At 41.1% G+C, this 13843-nt stretch overlaps 1 protein-coding gene across 2 annotated transcripts in view; it reads right to left on the bottom strand.

The window, feature by feature from the left end:
- osbpl9 (oxysterol binding protein-like 9) overlaps nt 1-2873 on the bottom strand; it is a 36613-nt gene extending 33740 nt beyond the window's left edge. For both annotated transcript variants that reach the window (XM_063465848.1, XM_063465847.1), the window contains exons 1-2: nt 2750-2873; nt 249-299 (exon numbers count right to left, since the gene is read on the bottom strand). In XM_063465848.1, coding sequence (XP_063321918.1) covers nt 249-299; nt 2750-2860 — 162 coding nt within the window. In that variant the 5' untranslated portion in view covers nt 2861-2873. The remainder of the gene's footprint in view (nt 1-248; nt 300-2749) is intronic.
- Between the last annotated feature and the right edge of the window lie 10970 nt (nt 2874-13843).

Consider the following 13843-nt stretch of genomic DNA (forward strand, 5'->3'; position numbering starts at 1 on the left):
TCTAGTGGACAGCAGCCAAAACTGAAAGTACTCAGAAAAGGAGAAATGCTTTACTGGAACGTAGCAGCAGATTTATGAGTATGTGAAACTCGTCAAACTACGTCAACAAACAGAGACCGCCGTCAAACCAAATCATGTCAGATAACCACACACGCACGTCCAGAAACAAAGGTAAAGCAGGTAAGCAAGGATGCACAGGATACATTTAAGGAAAACTATCATGAAGAGGAAGGGTTTGAGGCTCTTACCCTGAGTCGTACGCAGCCTCTTCTGGATCCTCGCATCATCTTGTCTTTTGACTGTGAATCAATAAAACAGAGAGTCAGGGATCAAAACATTTAAAGTATGAGAACATGATGTGCATTTAAATGCAAGCACATTTTTACATGTTTATGTTCGGAAATTTCAATAATTCCAACAACTTTCAAAAGTCCAGAAGTTCCAAAAGTCTTATTATAAGAAAATAGAGAAAATTTCTCCTTAAATAATAAAAGTAAATGGCAGAAAATGTGACTGATGTCGTGGCTTAATAATTCATGTTAACCATATTTTTAGAGTTACTTTGAAAAAGTTTTACGTTTCTTACTTTTTGTTGAAATTAATAACGCTCAGAATAAATTTGGACATGTGCATAACAGGGATACAAATACAGGCAGAAGTAGGGGTGTCTGTAGCTCAGGAGGGAGTGCAGGTCATTTACTAATTGGATGGTTTGATCTGACTGCTCCAGTCTGCGTGCCAAATACCCTTGGGCAAGACACTAACCCCGAGTTGCTCTCCGATATATCCATCAGAGTATGAATGTGTGTGAATGTTAAATAGAAAGCACTGCAGTAGAAAAAGCATAGAAAAAAATCGTATGCTTGTGAATGAGGCATGTTGCAAAAAGTGCTCAGGTAGAGCATAAAAGCGCTAAATCAAAGCCAGTACATACACTCATCCTGCGCATGAATGTCAAATACATACATACACTCTCTCTGATCTTGGAATAAGTTGGGCTGAAGGTTCTACAGTGTCTGTCTAATAAATCCTGTTAACTTCTCCTGAGTGATCACGATACACTAAACTGGAGATTTCTCTTTGCCAGGATAAAAAAGGTTTTTTTTGACACTCACTGGATGAACCGACATTCAGAACAATGGGAAAGTCTGAGAAACTCAATGAAGACCTAAGAAGAAAGCTCTGGAAATCGCTTGAGCCATTTGTAGACAACTGCAGATTCCAAGATCATCATTTTAAAAAACTATATGAATACAAATTATTCAGTTCTGTCAGAACTTCACTAACGTATGGAAGAAGACCCTGTCACCCTCAGATGAGTGACGCTTGCTCAGGATGTACAAGAACCATGAAGATTCCAGTCTGCCATGAAGTGTAAAAGCGCTGACCAAGAAAGAAGCCACTGCTCAGAAGCCGACACCTTCAAGCTCAACTGAAATTGTCAGTGGCCCACATGGACAAACCAAATGGCTTCTTGAGAAACGTTTTATGATCGAATGAAGAAAAAGAATTGAGCTGTTTGGATGCAATGGTCATTATTTTTGCCACTATTACAGATTTATTTTTGTAGGACTAAAGGTCAAGCTTTCAAACCTAAGAACACTGTACCAACTGTCAAGCATGGTGGTGGTAGCCCCAATATGTATTCAAATTCTGCCAAGAGTTAAAAAATAATCCAGCCACAATTATGCCAGAAGCTTATTGATGGTTACCAAAAGTGTCTGGTCAAGGTGCAACTCACTAAGAAACATCTAACCAAATAATAGTCGGGTTGTATGTATATATTCGAGCCGCTATGTATACTTTTGGCCCAGTGTGGATTAGAAAATCCTAGATAAATTCAAAGTTCTTGTATTTTAAAGTTCTTAAAGAAATAAGCTGTGTGTAAACTCCTGATCACAACTGTAGCGGATATATTGGACAGAGAATCACAAACTGATAAAAGACCCACAAGACATAACACACATACCATCAATACAATGTTGGACCGCCAATCAGGATTATTTGAGATCCTGTTGGCAGATTTCTTCTCACACCTCCTCCTATCATGGTGACGACTATAACTCAGCACACTAACTGCAGTCACGGTTAACTGAGAGCTCAGATTACTGTGTTCATATCCCTTCAGAATAACACTGTCAATCGCTGTCCATGTAAACAGGAGTATATTGATTTTGTTTTACTTTGTCAGAGGAATGGACGGCACTTGCTCTTCCCTACAGCTTGTTTCACCGATTATAACTTTTGCCTGGTTTACAGTCCACATTATATACCGCTCACAAACCCGGTGAGGTTAACTAACCAGCAGCCACTTTTGCGGTGTAGCTTTATGGCTTTAAGGAAACTAGTGAACGCTGTTCGCTTGGTTAACTATCAGAACAAAGGTCGTCTCTCACGCATGCACACACATTTCTCTCTTCATTTCCCCTGACAGTTTAAACTATCCATAACTATGTCTACATGAAAACTGTGGGGTTTTAGCGTGTAGCTGTGCTAGCTAGCCGCAATTGCGGAAGCATGGGCAAAAAATGCTATCGCCCGATTGGTCAGTTAGCATTCGAAAGCCTCTGCTATTGGCCAACGTACGCATCCGTCACCAACAGAGACTCGCCTAGCTTTGCCAGCTGAGACTCCCAACTCCTGACAAACACAAGGCCCTTCTCCCACTTCTGCTGACGGCCAGCCACAACTTCCACAGTCTAACCTCCTGAGCAAAACATGCTGACAATCACAGCCGAGATGAACGTACCGTGTAGTACGACAGCAGGCCGGCATTGTAGTCCAGAACAAACCAGCGATACTGCCAGCCTTTCATGACGTTGGTCCACTTGCTGAGCGGCCCCTCCATGATGGACGCCATCTTTACAACAGGCTTCGGGCGGGGAGGAGTCGGATATGGTGTGGGTAGGCGTCATGGTATGAGGAAGATTATTGTTCTGATGATGACGATGATGATGATGACACTCATCATATTCAGCATTCAGTGAAAATATAGTAAGAGTAGTCACTTGACCAGGAGATCATACTCTGAAACAAAACGACTAAAACTATGAATAAATAAATAAATAAATAAATAAATAATCATCCAAGTAAAAGTAGTTTACAGTGATTTTGATAAGGATGTTGTTATTATATTATTGAATCTTACCTTTTTTTATATCCACAAACGTGCGAATTACCGGAGTTCATTTTAAGTGTCTGCTATGCTGTCGTAGTTATGTGTGCCTATGCCAAGAGGCACACATATTACTATTCGTCGGATTTATTATTATTATTATTATTATTATGTGTGCCTATGCCAAGAGGCACACATATTACTATTCGTCGGATTTATTTTCAGTTTCCGCCTGAAATTTTGCAGCGAATCTCGCCTCGCAGTTTTGAGACAAGCTTCATATATGTTACCTCATTTTGTGCGGCTGGATCAGGAATGGTGTGCTATGACTTTTGGTGTTTATGACTATTATAGTTTTTTAAATATTAATATTTTAGTGAAAATTTTCCCGCGCTTCTCTGCCAAACAGTTTTGACAATAGGGTTACATATGTTAGATCATTTTGTGCAGCTGGAGCTGGACTAGTATGGTATACACTTTTGGTGTTTATGACTTTTATAGTTTTTTAAATATTAATATTTTAGTGCAAATTTAGAAAGATTCTTCTTTTGGCGCCATAGAAACAGACTTCATTTGTGGTGTGTTGGCTCCATCTTTTGGTCCCACTGATACAAATTTCAAACTTCATTTGTGGTGTGTTGGCTCTCTCTAGTGGTATGCCGGGAGTAGTACGGCCTGTCTACCCTTATTTGGATTACTGTAATGATGACAATATCAACGGTGCGCACAGCGTCGCTGCTTTCAGGAGCCATTGGAATTTTTAAGGTTGCGCAAATCATTCAAAAGTTACGGTAATGCTTGGTGGAAAACTCAATATCCCACAATTCATAGCACGCCTCTGCCGAGTCAAACAATGGCGGCCATCACTTAGTTTTTATTTTCCTCTTAATACTGTTTCTAGGTCACAAAATAAACTTTTAAGATATTTTCAGGCGAGAATATAGGTGTGTAAACTTCAAATATCTGCTCATTTTGTCAAAACATCCCATATTAGCGACAATGTTCTGATGATGTCGTTTCTGCTTGAGGCTAGCTGGCTAGTGTGGCTAGCGCGGCTTTGCTAACAAGCTACAGCCGGCCTGGATGACAGTGAGAGCGGCTTACTCTGGTTTCACACCCGGTCCTTCGTAAAGTCTCGTGGTCACAGCTGGACTTATTTTAAATAAATAAATGATTTATTTATTTATTCATTTTAGTAACGGTATAAACAGTGAAAGGTGGTGGATTGGCCAGATGTAAACTTCAAATATGTGCTCGTGTTACCAAGACATCCCATATTAGCTCTGATGGTTTCGGTGCCTGCAAAGAGCTAGACAGCTAGCTAGCTAACTGGCTGTCTTTTTGACTCAGGCTCATAGCTGGACTTATTTTTCGTTTTTATGAGCCGATGAGGGTTTTTTTTAGTAACGGTACAAACAGTGAAAGGCGGTGGATTGTCCAGATGCTGGTCGATGTGGAAAAAATAACTGAGTTGTTTGGTGGTCGCTGACGCGGAGCTACAACTGAGGGCAGCTATCCACCGGTGTGTGTCAGACAGAGCATGCAGGGAACGAGGTAGATCGTGGATCAGGGAAACCGAAGGCAGGAGAAGCAGGCGGCTGCCGGTCAGAGCGTGAGGTGAACTGAATTTCAGGTAAGAAGTTATGAACTGCACTCTATTTGGGTCAGATATAAACCGAGTTTAGGTGTAGTTTATTTTCGTTGTGCTGACTTTTTACAATCAGTTATAATAACTTGTACTGCGTGCTAGCTAGCACGACGGAGTTTCTATACAGCTGTGTGCGCGCTAAGTTACTGATGTTGAACTTTATGACAGCCTCCCCTGTCATTCTCTCGCCTGTTCAAACTTCAGTCATGAAACTGATCAATGATCGGCTTTTCTCTCTTGTTTGTTTATCGCGCTAAACAACAGCAGCACGTTTAAGCTTGATCAGCTGTTGTTAGAATTCATTTGATTTTAATTTCTAGTATCAGCTGATGTTTGCTGGAGCCACAGCTGTAGAAGCGGCTGGTGGAAACCAGGAGATGACCTTACCGAATCATCAGAGCTGAACTGGTGATGGAGAAACAGGTTTACCTTTTTTTTAGGTGACATGAATGAGTTGAAGGGAAGTTATGAACTGTTTCTGAGAGAAATAAACACCAAGCTCCTTTTTTATTTAGCTGACAGCTGGTAACTGTGCAGGGGCGGATCTAGCAAAGCTTTTGCCAGGGGGCCAGGTAGGGCATCTTACAACCAAAGTTTGTATAATAATACACAAGATTGTCTGTAGACCATTGTTAATCATTCAGAACACTGTGTAAAAATAACAAAAAACAAAAAGTGAATGCAAAAGTGCATAAATATTTATTTTACGTGATTGATGTGTGTGGCGGGGCGTGGTCTGCAGTGCCGCTGCAGGGGAGGTGGACCCACCTGAGCGGCATCTGCAATCACGCCTCTCTGGCGTAGTCTGTGCTCTCTCGGCTGTTTTTTGGGTGTGTGTCAGGCTGTGAGTTGAAAAGCTACAGCCGGCTGTGTGGGTACACCAACTATGTGTGAAAAGTGGTCCATAACGTAATGCTTCAAAGCGTGTTCATGCAAACATTGTCGGGTCTGCCGTGGTACAATGGGACTTCTGCTCATGAAACTATGTGCACAGCGTCTGCAAATCGGGGCTGTACAAAGTCACTTCATCTTTACCCAAAATTGTAAGCTGTCATCTGTGAGGTGCGAGCGGTGTTTGTTTTTACCATAGTTCATGGTGGAGAATGGCTGCTCTGCTGAGTTTTGCTCTCTGTAGCTGTATGAATGGCAAACTACACTGTTTACCAGCGGCATAGGCACACTTAAAATTTCTTCTGAAATTTTCGCTTTCTAGTTATTATTATTATTATTCTTCAGTTTCCGCCTGAAATTTTGCAGCAAATCTCGCCCCGCAGTTTTGAGACAAGCTTCATATATGTTACCTCATTTTGTGCGGCCGGATCTGGAATGGTGTGCTATGACTTTTGGTGTTTATGACTTTTATAGTTTTTTTAATATTAATATTTTAGTGAAAATTTTCCCGCGCTCCTCTGCCGAACAGTTTTGACATTAGGGTTACATATGTTAGATCATTTTGTGCGGCTGGAGCTGGACTATTATGTTATGACTTTTGGTGTTTATGACTTTTATAGTTTTTTAAATATTAATATTTTAGTGCAAATTTAGGCCAATTCATCTTTTGGCGCCAAATAAACAGACTTCATTTGTGGTGTGTTGGCGCCATCTTTTGGTCCCATTGAAACAAACTTCAAACTTTATTTGTGGTGTGTTGGCTCTCTCTAGTGGTATGCCGGGAGTGGTACAGCCTGTCTACCCTTATTTGGATACCGTAATGACGACAATATCAATGGCGCGCACAGCCTCGCTGCTTTCAGGAACCATTGGAGGTTTTAAGGTTGTGCAACCATTGAATAGTTACGGTAAGCACAATGGCTTCTATGCTTGGTGGAAAACTCCATATCCCACAATTCATAGCACACCTCTGCCGAGTTAAACAATGGCGGCCACCACTTCGTTTTATATGTCTTTTATTAGTGTTTCTAGGTCACAAAATCAACTTTTAAGATATTTTCAGGCGAGAATGTAGGTGTGTAAACTTCAAATATCTGCTTGTTTTATCAAGACATCCCATATTAGCGACAGTGCTCTGACCACGTCGGTCCTGCCTGACAGCTAGCCGGCTACCTAGCTAGCTGCCGCACTTGGCTGCAAGTGGACAGCGAGGGGACTCTCTCTCTCGTTTCACCTCCCCGGTCTCTCGCAAATGCTCGCACAGAATCGGAGTTACAGCTGGATGTGGAAAAAATAACTGAGTTGTTTGGTAGTGCTATAATGCGGAGCTACAACAGTGGGCAGCTATCCACCGGTGTATGACAGAAAGGACATGCCGCGAACGAGACATACGAGGCGGGGCAGGCGACCGCCGATCGACCGGTGTTTGCTAACGCAGAGGTCAATCGTGGATCAGGGAAAGCGAAGGCAGGAGCGTGAGGTGAACTGAATTTCAGGTAAGAAGTTATGACCTGCACTCTATTTGGGTCAGATATAAACCGAGTTTAGGGGTAGTTTATTTAGCAACAGTTCTCTTACGTGTTGCTGATAGCCGGCTAGCTAGCTAGCGCCGCTAGCTTAGCTAGCTAGCGCCGCTAGCGACCCTTCGTGAAAAACCACCCAGGCTTGGCTGATAGTGAGGTGGCTAAAATTTGTTTCATCGCCGGATCGCTCGGCAAGGGTCTGTGTCTTAGCTGGACTTATTTTTCGTTTATTTGGGCCGATGATGCTGGTCGATGTGGAAAAAATAACTGAGTTGTTTGGCGGTGGAGCTACAACAGAGGGCAGCTATCCACCGGTGTGTGACAGAAAGGACATGCCGCGAACGAGACATACAAGGCGGTGAGGCTACCGCCGATCGACCGGTGTTTGCTAACGTGGAGGTCAATCGTGGATCAGGGAAAGCGAAGGCAGGAGCGTGAGGTGAACTGAATTTCAGGTAAGAAGTTATGACCTGCACTCTATTTGGGTCAGATATAAACCGAGTTTAGGTGTAGTTTATTTTCGTTGTGCTGACTTTTTCAATCACTTACAATAACTCGTACTGCGTGCTAGCTAGCACGACGGAGTTTGTATACAGCTGTGTGCGCGCTAAGTTACCGATGTTGAACTTTATGAGAGCCTCCCTTGTCATTCTCTCGCCTGTTGAAACTTCAGTCATGAAACTGATCAATGATCGGCTTTTCTCTCTTGTTTGTTTATCGCGCTAAACAACAGCAGCACGTTTAAGCTTGATCAGCTGTTGTTAGAATTCATTTGCTTTTAATTTCTAGTATCAGCTGATGTTTGCTGCAGCCACAGCTGTAAAAACGGCTGTTCCAAACCAGATGTCCTTACTGAATCATCAGAGCTAAACTGGTGATGGAGAAACAGCTTTACCCTTAGGTGACATGAATGAGTTGAAGGGAAGTTATGAACTGTTTCTGAGAGACAAATATACACCAAGCTCCTTTTTTTGTGTAGCTGACAGCTGGTAACTGTGCAGGGGCGGATCTAGCAAAGCTTTTGCCAGGGGGCCAGGTAGGGCATTAACAGAGAAAGGTGGACACAAAGATATACTTTTCTTTCTTACTCTCATATAAAATATTTAGCTTTTATTAAATAGTTATCTGAATCTTACAACCAAAGTTTGTATAATAATACACAAGATTGGCTGTAGACCATTGTTCATCATTCAGAACACTGTGTAAAAAATAACAAAAAACAAAAAGTGAATGCAAAAGTGCATAAATATTTATTTTACGTGTTTGATGTGTGTGGCGGGGCATGGTCTGCAGTGCTGCTGCAGGGGAGGTGGACCCACCTGAGCGGCACCTGCAATCACGCCTCTCGGGCGTAGTCTGTGCTCTCTCGGCTGTTTTTTGGGTGTGTGTCGGGCTGTGAGTTGAAAAGCTACAGCTGTCATCTGTGAAGCGTGAGCGGTGTTTGTTTTTACCATAGTTCATGGTGGAGAATGGGTGCTCTTCTGAGTTTTGCTCTCTGTAGCTGTATGAATGGCAAACTACACTGAATAGCAGCGGCATAGGCACACTTAAAATTTCTTCTGAAATTTTCGCTTTCTAGTTTCATCTATAATTTCTTTTTTAAAGAAAAAGTCAAACACACTACAGATGCTATGTTTGCTTTGACAGTGCTGATGGAGAAGAGTAGAGAGACTTGCAGGACATATATGGTGGTTGTATTACAACAGGGATTGGATCTGAGTCCCTTCTTGGTTGCCATGGTGATGGACAGGCCAGCCCAGGGGCGCATCCAGAATTTTTTCATAGGGGTGGCCATATGGGGGCCACTTAAAATATTGGGGTGGCACACCAAAAACAGAACAGTCCATGGGTGCTGCAGAAGGGTGGGGGTGACAATGGGAAATCGTGAGGGTCAGACAGGAGTCTCTGTGGACTATGATGTGTGCAGACAACGTTAGTAAGAGTAGGGAGTAGGTGGCAGAGAACCTAGAGAGGTGGAGGCATGCTCTGGAGAGAAGAGAGAATAAAGTCAGTGGGAGTGAGATAGAAGACGTGTGTGAATGAGAGGGAGACAGGTTGAACGATAAACATGAAAAGAGTAGAGGTAGTGAAGCTTGATGAGTTTATATACCTGGAGTCAGCCATCCAAACCAAAGGACAGTGTACAAGAGAGTTGATAGAGTCAGGACCTGCTGCTTGACAGTAAAGATTTTCAACTTGAATATTTTATTGATCTGTATCCAATGTGTAATTTTAAGTGTTCCTTTAATCTTTTGAGCAGCATATTTTACACAGAATTATTTAATTCAAATCAAGTCAGTTTTATTTATGTAGTGCCAAATCACAACAAGAGTTCTCTTGAGGCACTTTGTATTGTAAGGTATAGACCCTAAGATAAAAAAGAGAAACCCCCAAATAACAAACGGCCCTCATATTAGCAACACCTGGCAAAAGTGGGAAGGAAAAACTCTCTTTTAATAGGAAGAAACCTCTGGCAGAACCAGGCTCAGGGAGGGGCAGCCATCTGCTGCAACCAGCTGAGGGTGAGGGGCTAAAGCAGGGGTCAGCAACCCTGGGCACGCGTGCCACAGCTGGCACGGGTTAACTGATGGCACGACCATAGCTGGACTGGCCACCGGGCATTTGCCCGGTGGGCCGATGTGATTTTTCGTTTTTATGGGCTGATGATTTTTATTTTTTTTTGTAACGGTATAAACAATGAAAGGTGGTGGATTGGCCAGATGCTGGTCGATGTGTAAAAATAACTCAGGATATACAGGAGGAGGAGAGACCCGAGGCGGCCACCGGTGTTGTGCCAAAAAGTGATTGTCTGCCAAAAACTGATTTCCGGTATTTGCCAAAAACTGATTGCTTGTATTTAAACTGCTATAAATAACTTGTTGGTGTATAATATGTGAAACATATGTCAAATGTATCCCTCATGAATGATATCACGTCATCTTGAGCAACAAACAACATTCCTGTAACAAGGTAGAAGCCGCAATCAGTTTTTGGCAGTGAGTTTGATGTATCCTTTATGTATGCAGTTAAAAAAAATATTGTTGACTTTAAAAATGTGTCTTTTAAGAGTAATCTGGCCAAGAGGACAGCTGAAATTGCAACAAATGCGAAAATAGTTCTGTAAATATATCTTAAGTGGACAAAAGGGAGCTGATTGATTATAATGTAAGTGCAATAACACAGTCACAAAGATACTTGAGAAACAGGTAATTTTTAAATTTTATATATAAGCCCTTTGTAATACTTGTTCACCAAAGTCTATTTAGCAACATACGTAACGATATTACACATAAAAAACCACACGCAAACATTGGAAATCAGTTTTTGGCACAACACCGGTCCGAGTGTCAGGTGAACTGAACTTCAGGTAAGAAGTTATGACCTGCAGTCTATCTGGGTCAGATATAAACCAAGTTTAGGTGGAGTTTAATTTTTGTTATGCTGACTTTTTACAGTCAGTTACAGTAACTCGTACTGCGTACTAGCTAGAATGACAGAGTTTCTATACAGCTGGGTGGATGCTATGATGTTACTGATAGTGAACTTTATTTTATTCATAAGGTTAGTTAGTAGAGTTGCCAACCGTCCTGTAAAAAGACGGAATCGTCCCGCATTCAGAGAAAATATTACGCGTTTCGTGTTGAGCTGAGAAGGGACGCAGTTTGTCCCGGACTTCAGCTAGAATGGAAAAAGACGCAAAGGTGGAGTTCTTCTGCGTCTTTACGCTGCACAGCTGTCTCTTCTTCTCTCATTCTCTCCCCTCTCTCTCCTGTTGCTACTTCAATCATGAAACTGATCAATGATCAGCTGATCAGCTTTTCTCTCTTGTTTGTTTATCGCCCACTTTGCGCCAGAAAGAGGAAACAGCCGGATGTCGCGCTAAACAACAGCAGCACGTTTAAGCTTGATCAGCTGAGCTGTTGTTAGAATTTATTTAATATTACTTTCTAGTATCAGCTGATGTTTGCTGGAGCCACAGCTGTAAAGCTGCTGGTCATGATATCGGTTTGGATATGTGGTGAGAGGGAAACATGAAGATGAAACCAGGAGATGTCCTTACTGAATCATCAGAGCTGAACAGGTGATGGAGAAACAGGTTTACCTTTTAGGTGACATGAATGAGTTGAAGGGAAGTTATGAACTGTTTCTGAGAGACAAATAACACCAGGATCCTTTTCTAGGTAGCTGACAGCTGGTAACTGTGCAGGGGCGGGTCTAACAAAGTTTTGCCAGGGGGCCAGGTAGGGCATTAACAGGGAAAGGGGGGCACAAAGACATACTTTTCTTTCTTATTCTCATTTAAAATGTCTGGCTGTTATTAAATAATTATCTGAATCTTACAACCAAAGTTTTTATCTGACGTAAAATGTATAGAAATCATACATATACCAACAAGACTGTACATCACTGTCACAATAGTGTCTGTTTTCATTCAAAGGCGTTATGGCTTTAATACCTGGTGGGCCGGTCTCTAGTCAAAATGCCCGGGCCGATTTTTTGTTCCAGTCCAGCCCTGGGCACGACACGCAGTGAATTAAACTGAGAAGGTGCATTAAAAAATAAATGGCCGGGCCATCACTACCTGACAAGTTTAACTGTCTTCAGAACATTGCAGAGGCCTTATTGACAGTATTTGGCTCTACATATCTGTGTGAGCAGATTTTCTCTCACATGAGTGTCCTCAGGTAGCCTCTGAATGCTGGACACTGGGAGACCTGTGTCTCTGAGTGGGAGACCAGAGATCACATTAACATGTGTGTCTCTGTATTAACAAACATGCCATATTGGCCCAGTTTGTTTTTCTTATAATTGTTGTGAGGAGACCATCAATAGCATTTGCATTTTCTGTTGTACAGTTCATTTGCTGTTATGGAGTTCTTGTTATGGATCAAAAGTGTCTTTTTTTGTTTCAAAATAGCTGATAACTATTCGCTGATAGCTGCCAACATCTGCGAACAAATATAATTCTATAAAGTTCTTCTATATAGTGTTTAACTGTTAATATATAGCGTTATTAAATTTATTGCTAATGCAATCATATGGCACATTGACTTCTGAGGAAATTTTAGATGGCACTCATCATCAAAAAGGTTGCCTACCCCTGGGCTAAAGATACAACAATTGACATACTGTGGAAGAGAGTCAGGCATGAACAATAACTAATAATTAAATATATGCTGGTCTATAAACACACAGAGTGAAAAAAGGTGAGTGAAGAATAAAACACTATACATACTATACATTTTTCAAAAACGAAAATTTTAGGCCTAATCTTAAAAGTAGAGAAGATGTCTGTCTCCCGAATCCACACTGAAAGCTGAAGGCTCTGCCTCCCATTTTCCCGTAATCCCGCAGCCTGAGAGCACTTCACTCTCAGACTGCGGGAGACGGCGCCTGATTATTAAAGAACCTGTATGTGAGGAGAGGATTTTAAATTAAATTCTGTAGCCAACAAAGAGAAACCACTATGGGAGAACCTGCTAAATACTGCTGCAGCACTCTTGCAGCATTTTGGATCAACTGAATGTTTTTCAGGGACATAAAAGGACATGGTCAAAAGGAACTTGAAGATTCCTCTCAGTATTACTGGAGGCCGAGGTGATGCCGCTCAGAGTTAAAATTGGGTGAGACAATATGTTTCTACAATTTTTAGGGCCCAGTACAATAACCTCAATTTTATATGAATTTAGAAGCATGAAATTAGAGGTCACCCAGGTTTTAAGACTAATTGATGTGTATCATTTGGCATCATTGATAGATGAAGCTGGGTATCGTCTGCATAGCAGTGAAAATGTATGCTATGCTTTCGAATCACACTGCCTAATTGAAGCATGTTTAATGTAAACAGAAGTGGTCCTAGCATGTAACCCTGTGGAACGCCATAATTAACCTCAGTGTGTGAAGAAGAGTCCCCATTTACATGAACAAATTAGAGTCTCTACTAACTACATATTAAAAAGTAAAATATTCTCTTCTGAATTGATGTGGAGTGGAAGTATAAAGTAGCATTAAATGCAAATAGCTCAAAATTATCCACCTCTTAGCTCACACATTTTATCATTTTAAAACATGTTTGGGATCTCACACATTTTGTTTCTTTTTGAAATTTCTGACGTGTGTCTATAACTGGATAAGTCACTTATCAACAGATTTGCTCATTCTTGAATCGAGACAATACATTAAGTAACATCCTAAAATGTTAATGCTATGCATTTTATACTGTATGGCTTGGTAAAGAAAATGGATGGTATAACTGGAAAAGATTGGTCTTCTTCATTGAATCCTTTTTTCTGTTTTATACTGTCACAAAACATCTGAATATTTCAACTTGTATGTGATTTATAATAACCAGCAGAATATTTACTAGGGAAACAATCAGTTAATACCCTGACAGTGTGTCTACCTGTGATACTAACATCGTCTGCTCCACCTGAAATTTACTGCAAATAAACCACAAACCAAACAATATTCATCAATATCTTTATTATTTACAATAGGCTTAACACTGATAAGCAAAACTTCACAGTAATATAATGTGAGCTTTAAATAAAAAAAACAAAACAGAAAATATATATTTTGTACAATAAAAAAGTTAATGTTAACATCTGCCATTTTTCATCCCTGTTTAGTTTCACATATTTCATTACGGTGTGTCTGTGTGTTGAT

Source organism: Pelmatolapia mariae, linkage group LG23 (genome assembly GCF_036321145.2).
Source record: "Pelmatolapia mariae isolate MD_Pm_ZW linkage group LG23, Pm_UMD_F_2, whole genome shotgun sequence".
Lineage (NCBI taxonomy): Eukaryota > Metazoa > Chordata > Actinopteri > Cichliformes > Cichlidae > Pelmatolapia > Pelmatolapia mariae.